The 26,565-nt window shown below is 31.1% G+C and overlaps 2 protein-coding genes and 1 long non-coding RNA gene across 3 annotated transcripts in view; 2 read left to right on the plus strand and 1 right to left on the minus strand.

The window, feature by feature from the left end:
- The window catches only part of LOC149479894 (adipokinetic hormone/corazonin-related peptide receptor variant I-like), a 64,691-nt gene extending 56,029 nt beyond the window's left edge, over positions 1–8,662 (plus strand). Inside the window, exons 7-8 of the mRNA XM_089707641.1 lie at positions 1,679–1,737; positions 8,504–8,662. Of these exons, the coding sequence (XP_089563767.1) occupies positions 1,679–1,737; positions 8,504–8,662 (218 nt within the window). The remainder of the gene's footprint in view (positions 1–1,678; positions 1,738–8,503) is intronic.
- Positions 8,663–13,936: 5,274 nt separating this feature from the next.
- Positions 13,937–26,565, minus strand: part of LOC149479895 (actin-binding Rho-activating protein-like) — a 35,138-nt gene continuing 22,509 nt past the window's right edge. Inside the window, exons 4-5 of the mRNA XM_089707358.1 lie at positions 15,397–15,489; positions 13,937–14,579 (exon numbers count right to left, since the gene is read on the minus strand). Coding sequence (XP_089563484.1) covers positions 14,466–14,579; positions 15,397–15,489 — 207 coding nt within the window. The 3' untranslated portion in view covers positions 13,937–14,465. The remainder of the gene's footprint in view (positions 14,580–15,396; positions 15,490–26,565) is intronic.
- LOC149479896 (uncharacterized) lies at positions 16,276–19,452 on the plus strand. The gene is made up of 3 exons (XR_016317149.1): positions 16,276–17,551; positions 17,675–17,736; positions 17,811–19,452. It is a non-coding gene; the product is annotated as an uncharacterized LOC149479896 (long non-coding RNA).

A 26,565-nucleotide genomic window follows, 5' to 3' on the forward strand; every position in this document is an offset into this window, starting at 1 on the left:
CAAAAACGGAACCCTTATAGTTTCGTCATGTCCGTCTGTCCGTCTGTCCGTCTGTCCGTCTGTCACAGCCGATTTACTCGGAAACTATAAGTACTACAGTGATGAAATTTGATGGGAATATGTGTTGTATGAACCGCTACAAAAATATGACACTAAATAGTAAAAAAAAGAATTGGGGGTGGGGCCCCCCATACATGTAACTGAGGGATGAAATTTTTTTTTTCGATGTACATACCCGTGTGGGGTATCAATGGAAAGGTCTTTTAAAATGATATAAAGTTTTCTAAAAAACATTTTTCTTAAAGTGAACGGTTTTTGAGATATCAGCTCTCAAAGTCGTAAAAAGTATGTCCCCCCCCCTCTATTTTTATAACTACGGGGTATAAAATTCTAAAAAAAATAGAGGTGATGCATGCTAATTAACTCTTTCAACGATTTTTGGTTTGATCAAAGTATCTCTTATAGTTTTTGAGATAGGTTGATTTAACTGTAATTTATTATATTTGCTGCTACGGAACCCTTTGTGCGCGAGCCCGACTCGCACTTGGCCGGTTTTTTTTTACATGTATATTGTTTGCTGGTAGCAGCTAAAAAATACTTCGCGGTAAGAAAACATATCTTTATTGAATATGTAAAATGAATAGAAACTTTGCTATCCAAACAACGTTATAGCACAGAATATAATATACTGGTTATAGTTCAATCGCCTACGCTGCTTATACAAGCCTCACACGGCTTCATGAAATTTAATAACGTATGTAGTATGTTTGCTTTTTTATGTACTGAAATTTGATATTTTAAATTTGAAATATTAAGGAGCACAATGATTGAGATAAAAATTATTAAATTGATAGTTTTGAAAACAAAATCACGCTGGCAAGATCAAACATTTTTTTACATAATATGCCGACAACATAAATGTAATTAATTTTGAAATGTATGACACAAGGATTGTTGAACTAATTGAAAAAAATAACAATAAGTGGTTGCGCCAGATAACAGAATTTTGAATAATTGCCCCGATTGATTTTATTGTATTGTTTCTGCTAAAGTAAGTTAATTTTAAAGGAGGATATAATTAAAATATCTGTAGAATTTTGATATAATATCTTCTTATATATCGTTGATTACCGAATTTTGTTAAATATTTCTATTTCTTCTTCATTTCAATTAATATTAAAATTCCTAATTCAATTAACAATAATTACTATAAATATTTGTGCTTAATTTATCGTCGGTATGTTAGTACCTACAAAATATTCATATTCTCTTCAAAATATCATACTTCAACTGAAATTATATAAGTATATAAAGTGTAACTACACGTGTTACCGCTTTATTATGTTTTGCTCTATAATTCAATATAGATTGATTATTATTTATTGTAAATAAATCTGTTTAGCACTTATGTTTGTTTTATGTATTTATTTTTTGGCCACATCCCTGTTTTTATATTAAAAACTATTTCTTTAATTTTAACGAGGAAAAACGAGAAGCTGTTTATCAAAGTAAAAATTAAGTGGAACAAAAAATAAAACCAAACGAATTATTTACTTTACGTATTTTTCTTTAGAAAACGCCCCGTGTATCTGCTAAACCAACTCCAAATCCATTAACAAATTTATCCTAAAATTACGTTGTTTGCCGTTGAAATAATAAAATTTCTTTGTTCGTACAGGAATAATGGAGCCAGGCAAATATATTGGCAAACAACAGGCTGTCGTTCAAACCAATAATGTAAGTATAGATAATAAAGGGAATTATTTTAAAAGAATCAGATTTAATAGATTTGTGAAGGTCACATTACAATTAAAATTAAAATTCAGTATTTCCTCATTGCTTTGTTTGGTATACGCTATATACATTTACTTGACTCTATCTTATTTGATTATAATATTGTGATATACTAAATTTCCTTTAAAAGTAATATCATATTTAGTACAAATTGATTATAAATAATTTCCTTTTATAGAAAATATTTTCCCGTTCATTTCCTATACTAGGGTATTTGATATTAAATATTCTCAACATCATCAAATATTCCATTCAACTTCAGCCGAAAAGTTTCACGATTTCATGTTACACGCAAGTTTCAAATAAACGTCTATTCGCTTGAATAAGTAGATTTTTGAGGTCTAATGAAATTGTTGTCCAAAAGGGATTTACACGATTCCTTTGCTCAATGGGAAAGACCTTTTGTCTAGATAAAGTTGGGTATAAAATGTGTACGGAAAACGTACGTAGTGTACGAAAAAGGAGAAGTGAAAATTAGGTACCTTTTTCAGTTTTTTGATGTACTAGTGTTAATGTTCCTTGGAGATTTTAGGATGTACGTTATATAAGGAATATAAAGATGAGCCACATTATAGAACCTTTTTGACTAAATTGGATCTGAAATAGCGTGATTGCCGAATTTCTGACTTATAAAAAGAAATGTAACTTACTGCTATCAAAGATGACCTTTTTATATCTTTCATGCTTAGTTTTCTGGGAAAATTGTTAGACAAAATGTAATAATTCATCATTATATAATGAAGAAACACCTTAACATTCTTTAACATTCATCATTATATTATAATGATGCTACAATTTAACCTCGCCGATGTAATTTCTACAATTTTAGAAAATTGTTACAATACTAGACTATCCTAGTTTAGAAAATTATGCGATAAAGAATATCACATGTACACATACATACATACTCTATAAATAAAAATACCTATTTTTCAAGTGGGTTATGTATCTTTAGTCTTAACCACAAAATAAATTAAGTGTTTAAAGAATGCACAAATCAACTTATATTATATGGCGTAAAATATGTCAGATTAGCTTTTCGTAGTATTTTATTAAAAATGGCGACGTGAAACTCCCTAATATAAAAAAGACAATCCATCAAATTTTTATTGAGTATCGGATAACGCGTAACAGCCTAAAATTAATACCTTGTGCAAAAAGGTTTTGGATAAATTGAGAAACAATTTTCGGATTTCTCGCTAAGTTATTTTAAAATAAAGCTTTGCTAGTTTAGGTTTTGGATTATAGGATTGTTTTCTTAAGTAATCTTGCATGAGTAGGTTTATCTAGAAGTACTTAAATAGAGAAACAGAATATGAATATCTACCCTTAAATATATAATTTCTGAAATATTTCTTCGTCTCTAGTAGTAAATGAAAAGGGTTCAAAAAAAGGCAGTGTGAATTAAAAGTTTTATCAATGATCACAGCGGCAAAACCAAAATTAAAAGACCATAAAATATTTCGACCTTTAGATTTAGGTCAATTTCAATATCTGTTCTACGTAAAATATTGGCGAGCTATTGAAAACTTTTAACAATGTATTTAAATAATACTCGAAGCCTCTATTTACGAATACTCCGTAAATAGAGGCTTCGAGTATTAATTTTGTCCGGGTACATACCCGGACAAAGCGGTTCGGATCGACATTCTTCATTCGAACCGCGAGGGACTGGAACATGCTTCCTGAGTCTGTGTTCCCCGACGAGTACAATATGAAGGTCTTCAAGAAAAGAGTGAACAGGTACCTTCTAGGGAAGCGCGCTCCATCTTAGGCCACATCTCAGCTTACCATCAGGCGAGATCGTGGTCAAGCGCTTCCCTATCATACAATAAAAAAAATAATAATAATAAAATTGGCTTACGAGTTTTACATGTCGAAGTGTGAATTTAGTACTAATTTATTAAAATAAGTCACAGCAAAAATAAAATTTCGCCCTTTTGAAATGTATGTAAAACTACCTTTTAAAAACATATATTTAAATAAACCTGTTACACATAATATTATGATAACATTTATATGATGATACTATTTTTGAATAAAGCTGTGCACTGAGAATTATTTGAATTGAAATAGGAAAAGTTAATTTATCTGAAATATAAGGGTAGTTCACCAGACTTCATACTTTGCAGCCGCAACGTCTAAAATGCAAACAAAGCCAGTTAGAGAGAACCACAGACATAGATAGACTACGCAAGTACCGCGATCTGTATGAAAACCAAGCGTGTCATATTTTTTGTACTGACCTTGACGCGTTATGACGTCACGAGCGCTTTTTAGTGATGGTAATTTCATTTTACGCTTAATCGATTAGGACGCCACTCGCGCGGCGATTCTAGTATCGTCCTATCCCATCGAAGTAAATCGAAAGAAATCAGATCAAACTAGATCTATGTCTAGGTAGTCAAATAAATGAATCGTAATCGATTACTAAATCGATTCAAGACAGAAAAATGATAATTACCTAATTATTAGAAAATAATTAGAGGAATGATAAAATAAAGTTATAAACCTTTTAATATTCTAACAAGTAAACTAATGTGTTTTAGCTTTTTCTTACATATGCCCATTGTGTTACCATGTACTACGTACTAGAGAGGCCATCGAAAGAAAGTAATGAAACTGTCAATCAATCAATCTTTATGTCCCGTTGCATCGATCCATTTTTCTTTTATGTTCGGGTTACTTGGAAAACTGAAAAAACAGACATAGTCTAAGCAATAAGGAGTTTTCTTAAAAAACTCCCAAGATGACACTTTAACTAATGGCGTCCATGTCATAATATTTATTTTTAGTACCTTTGTATTAACCCATTGACCACCGAGCGGCCCGATCGGGCCGAGACACTAGATTTTCTATTGTGTCTGTGATCCGAGGACTGACGGACTAAAATACTTAAAAGTTCTAGGTCAAGTCGTATTAAATGACAAAAAAAATCTATGCCTTTTTTTCTGAAAAATTGCTCCTTCAAATTATCATTTTTCTGTTCGATTATAAAATCGATTAGAATCGAGAACTGTTGCATCAAATGAACATCACTAACCACAAAATTGGACAGAAAAATGAGAACAGAAAAATGAGAAGACGCTATTCATTGCTTGTTATCATACGACGCGATCTTTACCGTGCCAAGTAAAAGCCGCAATGTATTCCGTATGGTTTGGTATCCATGTTTGTCACGATCGTTTTCCACAGATATTCTTTATTTGAATTTAAAATAAATAGTGCATATTCTGATTAGAAAATTACTTACCGGTGGAAGGAAACATCTCCGATAACTCGGCCACTCACAGCTGTGGAGTTTCTACAGTTTATAACGGCGCAATTCGGCATTTTACTTTATTCAGCTTCACGTCTTTCCTTGGCGAACTGCAAGCGCGGACTGAGTGTAGGCCAGCGTCAAGTAAGGTTCATAAACTTAGTTTGGACACGGGAAGTACATACACTCGCTTAGTCTATCTTGATACATGTCTGTGGAGAGAACTTTCGCCATTTAAACTGGTAAAAGGAAATTCCTAGCCCAAAATGGACGAATGCAAATAATGGTCGTTGGTAAAATTAAATTAAACTAGTACCTAGCTAAATCTATAATACTAACTACCTACTTATTTAATATAATAAATAATAGTAAATTTATACTAATATTATAAAGCTGAAGAGTATGTTTGTTTGAACGCGTTAATCTTAGGAACTACTGGTCCGATACGAAATTTTTTTTAGATAACCCATTTATCGAGGAAGGCTATATAATATATCATCACGCTAAGACCAACAAGAGCGGAGCCACGCGGGTGAAACCGCGGGGTGCAGCTAGTAATATTATAAAGCTTCGTATTATATTACTATCAACTTTGTACACGTTTCAATATTAGGCTGTATAATAATATAATTCGGTATATCTTCACAAAGACTCTTTTTATCTCATAATATTTCATTCTATTATACATACAATATAACGAAAGAAATTCCTAGAATTTCCTCTCATAATATTACTATCTATTAATTTAATTAGTGATGGTAAATTCACTGACAAAATAAAAACAGCCTGTAGCTGTTTTCCTGAGGAATACACGTGTAATAAAAGATATTTATTACTACAAGGAACTTTTAAATATAAGATGAAAGATTAGAAAATAATTAATCGCTAAGTAGGATTGGAAACAGTGTCTTTCACTTAACGGTAGCAATACCACCACAAGGCTACCGGGTATTACGGTTTATAATCATGCTTTTTCCATTATTTTGATATTTATCATGCAACCTTGTTATTTGGCATGCTTTGAATTGAATGTGTGGTAACATTGCCTTAGTTAGACTTGAAGTACATAAGTAAAGTTCTAAGATTTACGCATTAATTATCTACACGCTGTTCGTTAGTGTCGTGAAACTCAAATATGTCTCATCCGAGTTGATTGTTCTGTTTATTTGCGAGGTTTGTATCGTATCGTATTGGTATAAGTTCAAAACATTAAAATATGGTTTTTATAATAGGCCCAGAGTTGAGTGAAAATCGGTGACCATAAAAATATTTAAGTATCTATAACCCCCCGTTTTTTAAGTCAATTAAAAATTAAAAAAATCGAGTTATCATAATAATTAAAAACCTATACAAAGTTTAATATCTTATAAAACGTCGACCTTGTTAGCAAATCTCGAAGGAGTTTAGCCAACTGTAAAATATTTTAGTACGGAAAACTTCACAAGCGTTAGTCGATTTCGTAATGGACTGCAACGCTTGTAACACGTGTAAATGTGGAAGGGTATAAAATATTGATTTATATGTCTGAAAAATTCTTAAGTCGTCCCTAGATGATATTGCAGCATGATATGCGTTATGTGGTGTCATGCATGAATGACAGTTTGAAATGAATGTCATGCAAACTATGTGCCCAAGAAGCTTATATCTAATACACTGGAGATTGCACTATGACCATTAACTTGTAACAAGAAAATATGACGTTGAACGACGCCTGTATGTTTTTTATCCCTTTCACACCAACTTGCCAAGTTAGGTGTGAAAGGGATAAAAAATTTATTGATGAAGCTTTCTATTTTATAACCTGCAAGATACTGACATGCAGCATGTTTGTTTAGATTGGTTGTTTGCTGTCTTGCAAAAGCTTAGTGTTTCATGCACTATACACACAGATTGGACGCGAACTGTATAAAAATACATCCCACTAATATTATAAATGCGAAAGTATGTGAGGATGAATGGACAGATGTTTGTTATTCTTTCACGCAAATACTACTGAACTGATTAAAATGAAATTTGGGTATGTAGGTAGCTGAAGACCCAGAATAAGACATAGGCTACTTTTTATCACAGTAAAGTACCACAGGAACGGGAACTATACGGGTTTTTCTTTAGAAATGCGGGTGAAGCGGGTGGCAATCTATAATTTCATATTTTAACCCATTGACCACCGAGCGGCCCGATCGGGCCGAGACACAATAGATTTTCTATTGTGTCTGTGATCCGAGGACTGACGGATTAAAACGTTCATGCAGCATGACCTTTCACGTAAACGCATGTCATGCATGCATATCCGCCTAGGGAGTACTTTATACTAGGATTAGTCAAGCAGGAATAGTAGGTAAATCTCTACTAAATCTTGTTAATTACCTCATTAGACCCAGGTTCCTTGACCTTCTTCTGTGAACAATTGCAATAGTTGCCTTGTTGTAGCTGCCATGTTTGAGATGGTTAGATTAATCAATGACATTGAAGACTGTGCGAATGAGTAATGGGTATGAGAAACAAGTATAGTGGTTCGCGGGACGTGCTACGAGTTGAATCGGCTTTTTCGAACAAAAAAATTAAATCAAAACATCTTTTTATAATTATTAAAATTCTATTGCAATTTTCAAGATTTTCCAATGTGGGTATCTATTTTATCTTAATAAAGTCGAGGATAAATTATATATTCTTATGATTTGATAGTGCTTCTAAAGGAAGTCAAGTTAATGAATATATGTTTGAGTTTGAGTTTTTAAATTTGAAAATGTTTCAAGTCAATTCTGATGGCGAAGGTATTACGTAGTCCATAAAATACAATTTTCACATTCTTCATAAAATTTGGATACCAAGTGTAATATTAGTATTAACTACATTTACGAATTTGGTAATGTTATAATTTTGATTCGAATGGTTAACAAAGAAAATACCTTTTCTTGACTTTTCATTTACAAAGATTTCTATTTCCGTTTGAAAGTAAATTAGTAAAAATTGTCGCTGTAAATACTTGTCTCTACTCATAAATAGCTTGTATTCGAAATCCTACTTAAATCACAAACATTCACTATTAATCAACGTAATTCAAACCCATTTTGTTCGATAATTTATTCAATTACCTATATATTATACCTATTATGAGAGACGTTAACAAAGCCGTACAATCAATCAAATTCACTGGCAAATTGATTCTTCTTTTGTTTCCATCACAACAACGCTTGGGTGCTCTAGATTTCTACGTATTATAATATTAACAAAGATATTATGGAACAAGGTTTTTATGATATTAATGTAGAGCAAAGATAAATGAAAATATTTGCGTATTAAAAGTAATATTTTTAATCTTTGATAAATGTGTTATCAAATAATATTTACCAAAAAATACCGGCCCAATTGAGAACCTCCTCATTTTTTTGAAGTCAGTTAAATATGTATAACCATTACTCCACATACTAATTACCACTTCTCTTTCAGAACATAAAGTCCCGGTACGTTGGGTACCAAGAGACCTCCCTAGTGGTACCGAGCGGGAGTACGGAGCCCCTCCCGTGTTGGAGTGAGCGCCAGTTTGAGGAGTACAAGACGAAAGCGTACGAAATATTCACTTTACAGACTAATCGGATTGCTAAGTAACTTTGTTGGAGAATTACGTGTATATTATAATATTAGTTTTTTCAAATGCTCCTTAGAGAGTTTGTATATCACTTAGGGCCGATTTTTCAATGCTTGGTTAAAACTTATCTGTCCAATTTAAAAACACGATAATAATAAAATGTCACGTAAACTGTCAAATACGGGCAATTAGAATACGTTTTTAAAATGGCAGTTTTATACATTTTCGACGTATAAGTTTTCATTGAAAAATCGGCCCTTACCAGTTTTAAGTGCTGTGGTCCTGGATTGACTGTTGTTTCGACGGATTGAAGTCGTTTGTACATATGACCTAAGTGAAATCATATGTATTCTTCCCATCGAGATAATCTACAAATCAAATGTTTATCAAAAAATGTGTGCTGTTAATAATGATGTGCCAAAAAAGCTCTACTTTTTCTGATGTGTTTGTACAAAGTCTTCTTGATGATATTGTACTCTATTTTTGTTCTTAATAGAATAAAAAACACTGAATAAATATAAACAATTTTATTGTTGTAAAAATGTAAATATAAATAGATATATTTAGTGCCAAATTATATTACGAAAGAAGTTTTTGGTTCGGAAAGAATACAATTCTTTAATAAGATGTTAATATTGATGTTACTTAATTGTGATAATGTTGTAATTTTGTAAAGTTTATTATACTAGGTTAATTAAAAGTGTAAATTATTATCAGTACCATTTAGAAATGAATGCTCCATAATATAATATTATTATGGTTTCAATTGCTCATGAAACTCATATCGTCTAAGCCATAGTAATAATTTGGATACAATAATATTATATCAATATCTATAATTGAAATGAAACGCTAAACTTGTTGCTAAGCGCAAATTTTGAGAACGGCTGAACCGATTTCGTTAATTCTTTTTTTATAATATTCCTCGAAGTACGATGGTTTTAATGGAGAAAAAACGTAAACATGTACCACGGACGAAGCGGGGGCGGACCGCTAGTATTAGGTAAGTATATAAATATTATTTTGTTGTGAATGAAACTCAGTCAAGATGATGTTTAATGTAGGTATATAGAGTTAAAAGATTCAATGTGTGTTGTTGATATTAAAAAATCGTTATTATTTAAGTTTGATCAAAAAATGCATTGTACTATAGCTATATAAAAAGAATACATAAATACACCTATTTAATACTCAATTATATGGGAAACTAGTGAAAAACACAATCAGATCTTTCTACAGAATAGCAGACGTAATTTATATAGCTGAAATTTCATAACTTTTTACATTTAATTATATGTTTCCAATAATAATTTATTTTATAATCTTAAGAGAGTCAATGAATTGTTTGATCAATAATTAATAAATAAGTATAATGTAATAAATAGATGTATAAATTGTTGTGATGTATGTATACGATTAAAAATTGAAATGTACCTAAGTAAGTTAGTACCTAAAATGAGTTTATAAATGTTTTGGATGTAAAATAAATTTTTTACTCACACATTTTATTTTATTTAAATGCCCCAACATTGTAATTAGGATAATTACACCATGAAAGTTTCATCGTTCATATTTACACATAAGGTAATGTATCTTGCTAATGAATTTTTTATTTTTACCAAATGGAATTTTTATTGTTCTGCTGGAATCAGTCTACGTTTTGTTCCTTTAAAGTTTTAATATTCTTCAACGATCCATCTTAAACTCAAAAAAAATATTCATATAGGTATGTAATTTTTAACAGGTAGTGTTCTTTAGTAGTTCAATTTTTTCTAACTAAGTATTCATAAAAATTAAATCCAATTATCATATTATCATCGGAGGCCAAGACTCACTTTGGGTCCCTGCGCCACTCTAGTAAGTAAGTAAGTAAGTAAGTAAGTATCATATTATCAATCTGTCCAACAGCTATCTAATAAATGAGATGTGCACTGAAATTTGTTTTACTAGGAACACAATATGACACAAACATATTAATGGTCTAACTTAATTTTATTAATTATCCATTTCTATTTAGAACATCAATTAAATTATCATCATGAATACAATATTTGACATATTATTATATGGCCGAAACTCTAAAATTCAGCAAGTTGACAATAATTAGGTACCATTTATACCTTTATACGTAGTAATAAATGACAAGAGGATATCTATATTTCTTAAGATAAACCTAACGTATATAAAATACCTCTTGTTAATTAGTCCAAATAAGCATAATAATATATTATGTCCGTTGTATTTCTTTTATAATCCGAAAACACATAGCTTTTTCCCTCAAAGGCGTTGATGCGGCTAATTGCTATCCTTACAAAGTTTCGTGAAGACCTTGGCCTAAAAAGGAATGAATGGTAATCGGATCCCACATTAAGCCTCAATTTTGTCCACAAAATCGTCTAATTGTTACCTACATTACTACTTGCTTGCATTTTAATTATGTATCGTCAGATTTCAGCTGAACTATTGATCAATAAATTTTTTTCAAGGATTAAGCTCTACTTTAAACGTTAAAATTTGTTTTGACCGATCCCCCTAGTAAAACATTTTCGACTGATTTTTACAGTCAAAAGTGGTTTTGACCGACAATGAATTCTAACTGTAACATAAACAGCCCACAAATGTATGATACAATTTCGTATCATGCTTTTAAAACAGCTTTTTTCGTTAAAAGAAGCTTCTGTTAACGTATTATGGCTTACGAAAATAGAGCTCATGGCACGTGTTGAATACTGTTGGAGCTTTAAATATTGACGACTGTTTGAAAAGGGAAAATTTTTTAGCTGCCAATACACGTTATTATAGAATAATATTATTTTGTCATTTATATGTAAAAGGTGGCATATGTAAATATCGGATGATATAATGTTATTAAATTTATTCCAAATGCTGGAATCAAATGGCTTTTGCCTAAAGAAATATGTTAATATTTAGGTATTAGATATGGGTCAGGCATTTTCAAAACATGACGCTATTTATAAAAATGCCATTTTCCTTGCAATTGTCACAAAATCGAAAAAACCATTATTTTTCAAATGTTGTTAGTTCACTCCAAAACCAAAAATAAGTCCGCAATATTTCCTTTATAAGACTTCGTTATTTTATGAAAAAGATTAATTTATTACCTTAGTTTATTACGAACTTTACACGAGTAAAAATCGAGTAAGCTTTAACAGGCTAGATTGAATTAATAAATTATATTTTACTCCACAGACGTAGTCAATTTAATTTATTTTTTAATTCAAAAAATATATTTAATTTTCTTTACTAATATTGGGTAGGTACTTACTTTAATAAAATATTAATTAAACAAAAATCAGCGAAAGGAATATCAATAAAACACATTATCCTCTTATTATTATTTTATTACTTATACATAAACCATACAAACATTCTCGCATACATTGCACTTATACAGTAAATAGTCTAATTATTTTAATTGACTAGATTCTTAAAAAAAAAATTTTTACTATTCTATTTGTATGCCTTTGTTTTTCATTATCAACAATGATAGCTGGTAATATACGTAACTTTTAAACTTCATTTTCGTCTGAAAAAACGATAACAGATTATTATTAAAGACACCTTAATTGCTCACAATTTCATATAATGTTGTGTAAAACTTATATTCATAACATTCCTTTATTATTTATTGGAATTTTATGAAATGACGCGTCGAGATAATTGCACTTTTTTGTCTCAAGATATGATGATACTTATCAGAACACAGTGTTTGCCTTATAACGGAGTAAAAGTTTTCTTACATATTTTGACTATTCTGTCTTTATTAATACTATAACAATACAACACCCGTTTAATTATTGTAATTAAGTATCGATTTGAATAAAATTAACACTACTTTTATGCAGAGCAAAACTGGGGTGTTAGATTGTTATATATTAATATAAATTCATAATATTACAGTACTCCCAAACTGATAATGCGCATAGAAAAATTCGTGACTGTTCGGCAACTGTCATATTCTCCGAGCCTCTGAAGACGATATGTATATAGAGTGGATAAATGTATTTTCTTCATGCATAGTTTATTAGAATTATGAGTTTTATTGTGATTTTATGGTAAAAGAGATAAGTAACGAAAATTTGTTTCGATAATAAGTTAATAGCGAGGATAAGCCACACGATTGCGAATATATATATTTCGTTGTATTGATTTACTTGGAAAATTCTATACTTAGGACTATTAAAGTGTCTTACTGAAGCTGGCGTAATGATGGATGTATGGAAGGTTAAAATAAGACAAAGTTTATATTCAAAAAAATGATTTTCAAACACTGGTTTACATTTAAATTGTGAAATCTAATCATTAAAATCTCAGTCCAAAGGATTTACATAATCAGGGATTATCTCTATTTCTGATATCGTAGAATGATCAGAACTTTCATTATGCTCTTATTAATTTTCACTTTCCCCACTGCTATCTGCTACCTGTGTAAATAATCATTTTACCGGAAAATTCAACTTTGAAACAAAACTAAGAAGGGTATGTAACAGCAGCTCTATATAATTCCATACAGAGATAATACGTGCGGTCACCACCAATATATAAAGACGACTGACGGATTTTTGAATTTTTTGACTGACAGGCTACCGTCACCTATCGCACGAATTGTTTTCGATTGTGTATGACTCTGAATTGACTCCTATTTATTTCGAACAAGGTGCAAGATGCAAGTGCATTGTTTAGGGCACTTACGATTCAATGATTCGGGGTGATTCGGGTGTTTCTGGAAATACGATAATTAGCGAAGATCTGTATGCGCATTATTAATTTTGGAGTACTGTATATAACATGTCTATTGATTACTCTATTTTAAACATTTTAACATTGCAACGGTCTTATATAAATACATAGTACCTACATAGGAGTAATTCGGCACAACATTTATCGTTTGGCATACCTATTTAAAGAAAAATAATGCACCCACTAATGAGTGATGAAAGACATCTGCTTCAATTTTATTATTAATTAATATTAATTCAGCTTTATTTTCAATGAACATACCCAAATATTGATTTCAATGTTATTCCTCTGTAAGATTTTTGTTAAACCAAGCAAATTTGATAAATGATAAAATTAACCATTTACTTAATTATCCATTTCAATTGGTCAAGTTGAAGATAAACTTACTCTGCGATGTAATTTAATCATTTTGAAGTGCCATCACTTAACATTTCTTTATTATTTATTTATTTATTTATTTATTTATAACACTTCTTTTTTTTACTTTAATTAGATATCAAAATATTATTTTTTCAGTAGGTATTGTACAGTATTACAAAAAGGATTTACTTTCTCTTTTAAATGTTGTTAAACGAAAAAGATTATTTGTTGTTTTATTAACAAAGTTTGTTTCATTTTGATTGCTATAATTACTAAAAATGTATAAACGTTTCTAGAAAATAATAAACTATAACTAAAATACCTACCTACTCACAAATAAAATGATATTTGAGCGTCATACACAAATACCATCTTATTTGCACAATTTTAAGATTATTAGTCGGTTTTTAATGTTAAAACATAATATTTTAATAAATTAATAAAAGTCCTACAAAATATGCGGTAAATTCGTTACATGTCATACAAGACATGGCAAAAGATTGTAATTTCAGGTAGCTAAAAAATATATTGCACCTATGTCAGAATGCGATTAATCAAAAGCATAATAGATTGCTCATTCATAATTTACCGATTAATGTACAATCCACTGCCTATTTTGTAGAAAATTTATTGCAGTGCATTATAAAGGGGGTATAATATACATTGGCCCTTGTGTGCATTGTAAAGGTGCGTCTAGACGAGTTAGTTAGGCATGGGCGACACTGATCGTCGCGCCTGTAATGCCTTGTTGTCACAGTACGATCTGATGTCCGCGATGGGTTGCATGAGGAAGATGGGAACGTCATCATCACGTTTCTAAAAAACAAAATAATATTTCTTTTACAGTTTTCTATACATGCATTTACTAGAAATAATGTTAAATTCATGATCATTGTAGAGTCTATTTGCCGAATTAAATTAGGGCGTTCGTTCAATTAATTATTATTAAGTGGTAATTTCATAATAAATTATTAAATGTAGGTAGAATGCATTGTGTATTACTAATATTGATTAATAGAATCTCACAGATTTGAGAAGTATCTACCCCATTAAATTATTGTGGAGAGTTCAAAATAATTTGGAAAATCCAAAAGTGCACGCCTCATAATTTTTTTTTAATAAATATTTATTAATTATTATTTTTGTTTATTTAATAACAATTAAACCACATCGAATCAGACCCTGAAAAATGAAAGGGTTCTATTCCTGAGCATACTCAAGCGTAAGAGAAAAAAAAAGACTTGATTAGTAAAGTATTTCGGTCGCTATCGTGTTAACAAGAAAAAGGATCCGCACATACAGACACACGGACGTCCAAGACAGAACTTTTTTAAACTGTTTTTTAACTAGTTTAAATAACAAAAATGACATCAAAAATATCATGAACGTTAAAAATAGTGTTTTTTCTTAATATGTGTGTGTATGTATTATCTTACAAGTGCAATGTATGATACATAAAGACATTTTAAGTTTGAAAAATCAGATGTTTTGCGCGAAGTGACAGTAGTACCCACCTCAACGCTTCGCTTATGAGGCGTGCAAAATTTCTTTATAAGAATTTTATAACTTGAAAAATATCATTGAATCAATGGATTTGTAATAAAATGACTATTCATTTTACTTTATTACTTACTTGGAATAAAACCTCTCCTTCAAAGTACGTTAATTGATGTTTTCGCGTTCTCAGTAACAGGCCAACTAATTTATCTGATATAACTGTGTATATCTGAAACAATAAAACAACATATTAATTATATTTTCCCAAGAAAAATATATTGCACGCCTCATAAGCGAAGCGTTGAGGTGGGTACTACTGTCACTTCGCGCAAAACATCTGATTTTTCAAACTTAACACGTTCGCTGCGAAACAGGGCTTGAAACACCCTGTCCGTGTCTCGTCGTTATAGCGGTAGGAAAAAACTTAAACTTCTCTGTCGTGCGGGAGGCATAACTTCCATCTGGTTCAGTGTAGGAAAGTGATATCTATATATCTGAGATGTGCTATTGATTCCTAGTTCAATGGTATACCGACCTTAATACCGGGTTTCTTAGACCTCGTGCCGCACTGAACAAATAAAAATTCTAACACAGTGCGGAACGAGGTTGCGAACACCTCGTACCATCGCGCACCTCGTACCGCACCTTAAGCTAGCTTCACGCGGTTAGTGTTGTGCAACGCATTCGAGACTATTTGTGGAACAACTTATTGAAGCTTTTACAAAGAAGGACCTGAATGTGGATACAGGTAATTTTAAAACATCCTAACTACTCGTTATAATAAATATCGTTAATAGAAAGGTGAATGTGACATGTTGAGTAACTTTCTTCAAATAGGTTGATAATCATGATTACTATTAGTGTGTTTGTTCATTGAATCAACTAGCGGCAAATCCAAAACACCCGGCAATTGGTGTATGGCTCATCAAAATTTAACTCTTGCCTAAGTCAACAAGCCAACAAACAAGGCACATCATCTCTTAAAGGGAGATCAAAGAAGAGGAGATGTGTAGGATGTTACGAAAAACTCCGCACCTTCTTAACAAGTCGTGAGGCCGACAAAAAAGTAAAGGAAATTCTCACAGAATGCACTGGTTGCAAACAATATTCTGGTTTGGCCTGTTTTAATAAAAAAACATCCATAAGTTTGATAAATAAATACAATTAAATAAAATCGATATTTCTTTTCCCATCACTAAATTATATGAAAAATTAATTTTGTTCAGTGCGGTATGGGGTACATCAGACCCCACATTTTATTTTACCCATAGAATCTAAACTAACTAATCTAACCACGGGCGGCGGTAGATTTAGGTTAATGAACTCATTGTTAATAATAATCACGACAAAAGCCGCACACTTTGTCTTATTTGGCGCCAAAAAAAGGATTTTGGTCTCCTACGGGCGGTGGGGTTTAATATGCCTCGTGCCGCCACAATCTCTGGTATAGGACAAGGTTTAAAACGACCCGTAACGCAGTAATGGAAAGTACAGATATATCTGTGCCGCAGCGAACGTGTTAAAATGTCTTTATGTATCATACATTGCACTTGTAAGATAATACATAGACACACATATTAAGAAAAAACACTATTTTTAACGTTCATGATATTTTTGATGTCATTTTTGTTATTTAAACTAGTTAAAAAACAGTTTAAAAAAGTTCTGTCTTGGACGTCCGTGTGTCTGTATGTGCGGATCCTTTTTCTTGTTAAGGTGATGAATTAATTTTTCTAACATTTACGGCCCTTTTCAAACCTTCGTAATTTTTATATTATTAAAGTTGTCGTGATGAAAATTCTTGACAAGAAAGTTCAATAGTAACACAATACGTCTACCGTTTTAGAAACATGATTCCATGATATTTTCTCGATAGAAAAAAAATACAAAGTTCTCATTGTTATTTTTTATAATCTCTGGCATCTTCAAAATAACAAACGTAAAGTTACGACTTTTTGGATATTAACTATAAAATATACAACCTATACGTCTACCGATTTAGAATTTTGAAATATGCGATGGTTTTGAAAAAAACAAGAAATACTTGAAATTAGCGCGCGACCAGCCAATATAGCGAGAGCCGCCCTGTACCTTCCTACCCCGATCGCTGCACGAGTCATTCCCGCTACGGCCGTCACACGGGGAACTTGTGTCGCTCGCGCAATCGTAAAAAAGGGTGACAACACGATAAGACAAAATGAGACAAATGGGGACAATAAAGAAAATAAGAAGAAGAAACATAAAGGTTGGAGAAAAAAGAATGCTTACAATTGGAACAAATTAATGAAGAAGTTGGTTTTATTTTAAATTTGATGATAATTGTATTATAGACGATGTTTGATATGTACCCCTGTTTTAAGTACATAACGAATGTGTAAGATTTTTTTCATTTATAGCATAGATAATCTTTTCAGAAATCCGGAATCCAGAAGGAAAATAAACCCACTGATTGTTCACAATGTGAACCCACTCCTTCGTAAGTACCTTTATTCAGTCAAAAATGTATGTTATCAACGTTCTACTGGTTTTATCGCATGATTCCATTTTTAGCAAAAAGCAACAAAGTGCAAAGAAATAAAAAATCATGGTGAACTTAGTGGAAGTATGGCGGACGTGATATGGAACAGGAGCTCATTGGAGTAGTATTATATTTAAAAAAAATACGAAAAAATTTCAAGAATTACATTTCTCAGTAGGTGGTAGATAAGTATGTTGTATAAAGAATTTGATGTTGATATTTATTTCATTTATACTTACTACACCTGTGCGGGAAATTGCTTAGTACTAAAACAGGTTTATATTCATATTTACATAGTAATGTGAGTTTTAATTTCGAATAATTTTGTGTAAGTATATTAAATTGAGTTCCTGGGTGATCTGGAAACACAATTGGGCCCGGAAGATGGCGCTGCAGTCACTCCTAATCACATGAACCGATTTGGGTGAATATTTGTGTGCACATTTCATTGTTGTGGGATGATTGGTTGATTCGTTTTCACATTAGCTAATATTATGTATTTTTGTTGTAAACTTAATTTAATGTTTATAATACATTATTATTGGTATAGATAAGCCAGTGTTCGTCTCACATTGCTGTACCTGCCTACCTACCCTACCAGGGCCTAACTTTGTTCTGGCTATTTTATTTTGATTATTTGTAATGAATAATTACAATTATAATAGAGTGCAAAAAATAAATACATGCGTCAATATATTTTGTGTTTTTTTTTAAAACAATTTTTCTATTTAAAAAAATATCATTCCGACCGCGGCTTTACCCGCTTGGAATTAGGTTATATCGTGAATCCTGTTTTATCCCACAGAAGTGTTCAGTTCGGATAAAAAGTATCCTATGTGTAAATCCAGGCAATTAGCTATATTTTATCAAAATTGGTAATGTAGTCTTGACGTGATTAAGTAACAACTAACAAAAAAATATACAAATTAACATCCAAAGTTTCGCATCAGTTTTACTGTATTAGTGATATCTTCCACTCTTGACTTTGACTGAGAAGAATTAGGGTTTATAACTTCTTTCAGAAATAGTACCTTTCATTTCTGGGCATGATGTAATATCTACGTCAGCATCAAATTCTATCTAAATCAATTCAGTAGTCCGCGTTATTGATTACCATTTCATTTTTTCAGAGTAACAATATTTTTGTTATTTTAAAGATTATTTATAACCTGTATTATTTTGTAATAAAGTAAACATTACGAAATAATAATAATTATTAATAATGTCTAAGTAGTTGTTGGAAAGAAGATTATTTGTTTATAAGCAAGAAAATAAAACCAATAAATCAACAATTGAATAAATGTATAACAATATTATAACTGTATGACGACTCCATACATGTTTGTCCCGAGTCGGCCAGCGGCAGCGCGGCGAGTTTGCAAGAATGACTTCGCGCACACCCGCGTTCGCGATAGCGAGCTATTAGACTCCGCCCGCCAAGCAGTGGATTTTTTTTTGTGTATCGTCTTAACACGATAGCGACCGAAATACTTTACTAATCGAGTCTTTTTTTTTCTCTTACGCTTGAGTATGCTCAGGAATAGAACCCTTTCATTTTTCAGGGTCTGATTCGATGTGGTTTAATTGTTATTAAATAAACAAAAATAATAATTAATAAATATTTATTAAAAAAAATTATGAGGCGTGCACTTTTGGATTTTCCAAATTATTTTTTTATATTAGTCCCTTTTTAATTTAAATCCGCATGGTTTGAGGAATCAGTATAAGATATTATTAGCTTTAATAGATAGAGATTAATAACTTCGACGAGCGGATAATAATATTCTATAAACGCCATTAAAATCGGATCTGATTTTTTATAAGCAATATTTTATTACCCGGATAAAAAACAAGGTTTGTTTACATTATTAGTATCACAATTCTGTATCGAATATAATTTATTTTCTAGTCACGTCATCATTATGATCTTTCTTGGCTCTCATCGTATATGCAGCATCATATTATTTATTTCATTTATATTTTATACTAGCGGTCCGCCCCGGCTTCGCCCGTGGTACATGTTTACGTTTTCTCTACATAAGAACCATCCTCGTACTTCCAGGAATATAATAAAAAAAGAATTATCGAAATCGGTTCAGCCGTTCTCAAGTTATGCGCTTACCAACACATTTTGCGATTCATTTTTATATATAAGACTAGCAGTCCGCCCCGGCTTCGCCCGTGGTACATATTTACGTTTTCTCTACGTAAGAACCATCCTCGTACTTCAAGGAATATAATAAAAAAAGAATTAACGAAATCGGTTCAGCCGTTCTCAAGTTATGCGCTTACCAACACATTTTGCGATTCATTTTTATATATAAGATTATGTGAGGCAAATAATTTTGCACATGGGAAGTAATATCCGATCTTGGTGTAATATGTACGGAATATAAAAGTTTTGGTTTGTCCTTTTTTTATTTTCCTGGTTGTTTGGTTGTCCGATTATGATAAATAAGAGATGCTGTAGTTTAAAATAATTATTTTTTTGTTTAATTTCTCTATTAACGCCTTTTTTACAGAATTTATCACGTTCAAAAGCGAATTTTCATCTTACATTAATGCGAAAGTATGGTTAAGCTAATATGGAAGGATTAAAATCATATTAATTCTTAACTGAAACTGCGCCGTGCACGCGGTCCGTGCGCTGTTTGGCTCAAATATGTGATTTTTCAAACCAGATTGTCCATCAAACCACTTATCTTACAAAGATATGAATTACTAATAATTTTAGGAAATGTTATTGTCTATGTTGTTAGTTAAGAGTTTTTTTCAATTAATACAGTATTTGTGAATATAATCAAGATAACTGAGCCGATGATCACTTGATTTCACTTTTAGTGTCAATTTCGAAGCTAAAAATATCTGAAATTGCTGACAGATCTAACAAACATTTTTTTTAACTAACTGCAAAAATCCTTATAAAAATAGTTAGTTAAAATATTTTTTTATTTTGGACTCCTAACTTACGAAATTAAAATCCGAACAATGTGAAATTTTTTAGAAATTATAGTCGACAAAATGATTATCTTCACCAAGATATTTGACTTAATTGAATATAATTTATACATATTGCAACAAAAGAATGTCTTCTTTATAAGACAAAATTTAAAAAATCAACTAAGGTATCTCTATTATTTTTCTACAATTTTTTTAAAAGTACTATAAAACACTGCGCGCGACCCGATTCAAATCAGTCGGCAGCGATCGAGCCTTTCCAGAGAGAGGACATTTTGCTGGGCGCTCTCCTTGGCCCCTTTGCTGTTCATAGTAAAAGGATAGCGCAAGCTACGATAGATCGCGAATATTTTGACTTGCGTTAAATTGAATAAGCGCTCTTAACGAGCGGAAAGCTTTTTTTATTTTATCTATAAAAAATGAACGAACTAAACAATCGTTTTATCTAATATCTTCAATAATTCAATAATAGACGCTCGTTCAATTTCTATTAGAACTCGATAATGGCAGTAAAGGGTTTGATTTATGGCACAGGAGTCTGCAACTGCCATTACATCTAATATTGGTATCTAATAGGGTAATAAATATTCGATGGATGATAAGCAATGTGGCTGATATATAAGTCGAATATAGGTTATAGTACAGTATCCGTAAACAAAACTCTACTAGGTAAATTAGCATCATTAACCAATATTGTTCCTATAGCAAGGACACATGCTGCTATTATGATTTAAGCTTTAGGCCATAATTCGACACGCTTGTTCCCACCTCAAGGACGTAGGCCTTCTGATGTTAGCGTTAGACCAAAATCCACACTCGCAAAGCATGTGTTAGCAATTTGATTACGTAACAATTAAGATGAACATATACAAAAGTCTTTGAGTAAAAAGATAAAGAAATCATCTAAATTTAGATAGTAAACAAGAAACATACATTAACAGCAGCTGTACTGAAGTTTTTATTAATCTCCACAGTTCCGCGTGCTTCGCATATTTTGCAATCGATTACAGTATTCATAATATTTACATAAATCTTATTTCAGTGATTATAGATCATCGTATTACGTGACGTAATATCTAAAATTATTCCAATATTTATCGCAAATATTTATGATATAAAGATATCGTCATAACTAGACTGGAACGGGTTTATGTATAAAATTTCTTTCGGTATTTTAGTAACCAAAGTTTTATGTTGACGGCAGATTAATTCCCAGTTTCGCAACTTCAAGATAATATGTTCTATGTAGCTTATCTATCTATCTATCGATGGAAGGGATGTTTAATAATATTATCTACAAGTTACAAGTATCTATACTACACGAATACATAAACATAATCCAAATTCAGTCATTTTCTTAGGCTAACACTAATCGACAGCCCTCTATAACCATTATAGGTAATAATTTCGTTTTTCAATCTTCTTGCAATTTTCTCTCATATTTTAAACGATTTTTTAACCTCATCGAGTCCTGGCGTGATTTTGAGAACATTCTATTAGAGAGAAGACTAAATATTTAATGTAAATAATATTATAATCTTGTCACCAGATTTTTATGTTGTCTGAACCACCTTTCTTTTCTTTATTTTTGACATTTGCTACGCAAAAGCTACGTATTGAATAAATTATTTAATTAGCCACATAACAAATGACATTGTGAAGGTTACAATGGGGAAAACATTGACTTCTGAGTTAGCGTCCATTTATAATTACAGCTTTTCAGAGATTTCAAACGCAAATAATTTTCGGACGTGACATGATTTTGAAATCATATCGTTTTTGTTTCATTAAACGTCTATTTTGAGAAATAACACATGAGGTACATGAGGTTTTCAAGTAGGTAGGTACTTGACTAATTTGCTATTTTGACATGTTTCATAAAAAATTATTGCAGTTACTATGCTTGAAGGAGTCATCAGGTAATGTAACTATAACTAACTAGCAAAAAGCATAGCTATAGGAAAGTTCCCGATATTTTTGTGGATAATTTATGATTCTCTATATCACACATGCCATGTTTAAATGCCATGTCATATTATATTGTGGTATAGTATAGTCATGATATTTATTATAACTTGAATGCTGAAACTTTAAATAACATTATAAAGGCTGTAATGGCCAAATTTTTATTGATTTTGTTAAGTAAATTAATGTTAACAACCAATCAAAATCGTAATAGTAATTGAAAGAGCCATTCTAAGAATGTTTTCGTTTGAATTGGGTTAGTCTCATTCCGGGTAAACAACGCCCGGACAGGTCAATGTTAGTTTGTAAAATACATTGACGATATTTTTGTTAAAGCAATATTTTACTCGACGTTAAGTCAGTAATCGAAAGAATGATTTCTTTTGATAACATACACTTTAAATTTGATATTTTTCTGTTTACATTTAAACAATTGTTTAATTAATTAGTCGAAGGTAAATGTTAAAAATATGTTACGACGATTCCTAATTGAATAAATAAATGTTTGAGTTTGAGTTATAGCTGAATTAAACACTACAGTTAGTAAAAAAAAATATTGAATCAATCAAATAGAAGGTTGATATGAATGCCATTTTTCTTTTGTTTCGCATCCTCATCCTGAATCATTTCAAGCATAAAGCAACTGAAAACGCACTTTCCGAGCTATTTTCAGAGTGCTGAGGTCGCTTCCTTATTCGGTTTGGAGCGGTGTTGCTAATTACGAATTATCGTCGAAATGTATGCCAAGTTCAAATGTTGGCGTCGACGAGCGGCCGTGGCGGGTGGAATGTGTGACGTCATGACTGATTCCGTTTTAACCATTGTTTCTGATGGTTTATTATTTGTGTTTGGATGTTTTGATGGGGATTTTTAGGCAGATGTTGTGGCATGGATTTATGAGATGGATAGAAATGTTGGAAAAGCTCAGTTGTGATATGCCTTAATACAAAAATTAGAAAGTTTAATATAGAAAAAATAGGCAATGAAAATATTAGTAAAACGTAAAACTCTATCGGAAATAATTGTTTAAAGTTAATTAGAACGTTCCTATCTCTATAACTGAAATTGTTGCAGAAATTCTAGAATTCCTCAAATAATTCGAAGAATAGAAAAATCAACCACAGTTATCCACACTTTAATAATATTTTTTGTAAGTAGGTATAAAAATCCTGATGAATGAAACAATAATTATTTCCTTTTCCTAAGTCATTATTTTCGTTTGATTTCTATTGACTACTGTTCCCCGACGAGTACCTGTAATATGGGGGTTTTCAAGTGTAGAGTGAACGGATAGGTACCTACTAGGGAAGCGCTTACCATCTTAGGCCATTTCCATCAGGCAAGATTGTGGTCAAGTGCTTCCCTATCTAGAATAAAACAAAAAAATAACAAAACGTCCTACGCCTCTAACTTTTATTCACTAACAATATTTCTCATCGAAGGTTTTATACTATCATGGTGTCTCTTGCTTTCAGGAGTCATTCACATAAGGTACCCTTCTAAGATTCCATTTAATTGAAGTATAAATCTTCAAAGATCGTTCACCACTGAGATGGATTAAAATGTATTGCAAAAAGTCTTGTCTCGCTAGAATGAATTTATATTGAATGCAACCTAATATAAGAATTTAAAATTTGATATTAGATGCTCCATGACTATAATTTAAAAACTTCTTAAATGTTTTGTATTAAATTAAATTTTAAAATGCTTTATAAAAATTCATTTAAGCAGTAGAAGTGCATAAGACTTAAAGAATATTTTAAATTGAAATACCTATAAATAAATTTTCGTTTCACCAAAAACAAGAGTTAAAGTTTAATTAAATCGGTCTCAATATCTTAATTTTAATTTTTAAGAACGATTTGCAATAATTAAATATTTATGTTTGTATTATGAATAGCATGAAATTGGATGTTTATATATTCATACAATTATATAAGTATTCGAAAATACTATAATTATCAATTACCTATGTAAATGGTAAAAAAAAATTACCATTTAAGAAATAGTCACTAAACTTGTACTTAAGATTAAGTTGTAAGTTGTAACTAGATAACTAAGTTATAAATAACGGGAAATAGTAACTATTCAGACACACAGTTTGTGTCTCGAGACTAGATAGAATATCTAGGAATATTTTAGGACATAGCACGTTCCTCACTGAGTCTGAGGATTGTTGTCTAAATTGTAGTAATTTTCATCTACTCTAAACAAACTGAGATTTTCCTATGTAATATTAATAAACCTAAGTAGTAAATACTTTATAGTGATTCACTCTCATTCACTGCATATAATATAGTGTTAAAACAATACGAAAATGTTTAAAATAAATCATATTTTTGTCAATATTGGGAACTGAATAACATTAAAATAACTCTTAAGTTATAGCTTTCAAGTGTATAATAATAGGTACTATGTTATTTTTCGCTATTCTAAAACCATAAGTAGGTGTATACGACTATTTTAGCTATCAATTCTTTTGTTTTGAACTGACGAGAACGTTTCAAGTGACGACACCCACAGAGCTAATATAAAGTTTAGAAGCTGATGCTTAAGCTTAAATGACATTGTTGTTAAGAATAAAATAAAGTTGAGTTACTTATACCACTGTATACTCATGGCGGAATGGATTTTGGTTAACTAGATTTGTCTCTACTTGGATTTGGATGTTAGCTGTAGGAATTTGAAAATTAAGAACTAGGAAAGTTATTAAAAATTGTCTAAACTAAAGCAAACCCTGTAGGTACAATAATAGGAAAGAATTATCTTGAATTGATTTCTATATATTTGAATTACAACAATTTCAAGAAAATCGTTGTTGGTCTTGAAATATTTCTCACATGTGTAATAGTCTTACGTGCCAAAATCATTATTGTCTCGTCGCATTGATTTCTGCTGTTTATTTTAAACCAGACAAAGGCTCGTAAAACACAGATCTCATTGTTAGATGTTTAGTCAGGTGTTAAAAATGTCGCTGTATAATAATATCTGGATTTTCGAAAGTTGAATGCCCAATTATAAGTAAAATTGGTGTTTTAAAGAAGGAATACAGACAGACATGTTTCGTGTGAAATGCTTAGATATCAATAGACTGTGTTAACTATATACTATAGGTACTAATATTATAAAACTAGATTTTCGCCCGCGGCTTCGCCCGCGTTTTCAAAGGAAAACCCGCATAGTTCCCGTTCCCGGGGGATTTCCGGGATAAAACCTATCCTATGTGTTAATCCAAGTTACCCTCTATATGTGTGCTAAATTTCATTGTAATCGGTTCAGTAGTTTTTACGTGAAAGAGTAACAAACATCCATACATCCATACATCCATACATCCATACAAACTTTCGCCTTTATAATAGTATTAAGAAGTTAACGAGTTTGTTAGAGGAAAATTATTTTTCCACAAGAAATGTGGAAACACAATATTATTTGTGAGATGGAGGCTGAGGCTACTTTTTTACCAGGTAGCTAGTGGACAAGTGGCTAACCACTAAAAAGATATAAGTACATATATATTATATTAGTTATTATAATATTATAATATTACTTAGTACCTACTTGTTATCAGTTATAGTTTAAAAACTTGCACGCTGCATTGAGAAGCAACTATACACATCAGCAAAATCTTTACATAAGTATTGTATTTACAATCAACATAATTCAAATACAAACAAAACATTGGCAAATAGGAAATGTTTTTTGTTTCATTTTAATATATGCACTGTGTGAGTGATTGTTGACCAAAGGAAACAGTTCAATGTATTTACACATTGTATTTTCGTGCCTTTTGGAATTTCAGAGAACAAAACATACAAAGAAAATTAAATGGAAAAAAGGTGAAGCAATGAAATGCAAGATAAGTTT

The sequence above is a fragment of the Colias philodice genome, chromosome 19 (genome assembly GCF_061535455.1).
Source record: "Colias philodice isolate Cphi_HAF_F1 chromosome 19, ilColPhil1 Martin Lab GWU primary, whole genome shotgun sequence".
NCBI classification, from domain to species: Eukaryota; Metazoa; Arthropoda; class Insecta; order Lepidoptera; family Pieridae; genus Colias; species Colias philodice.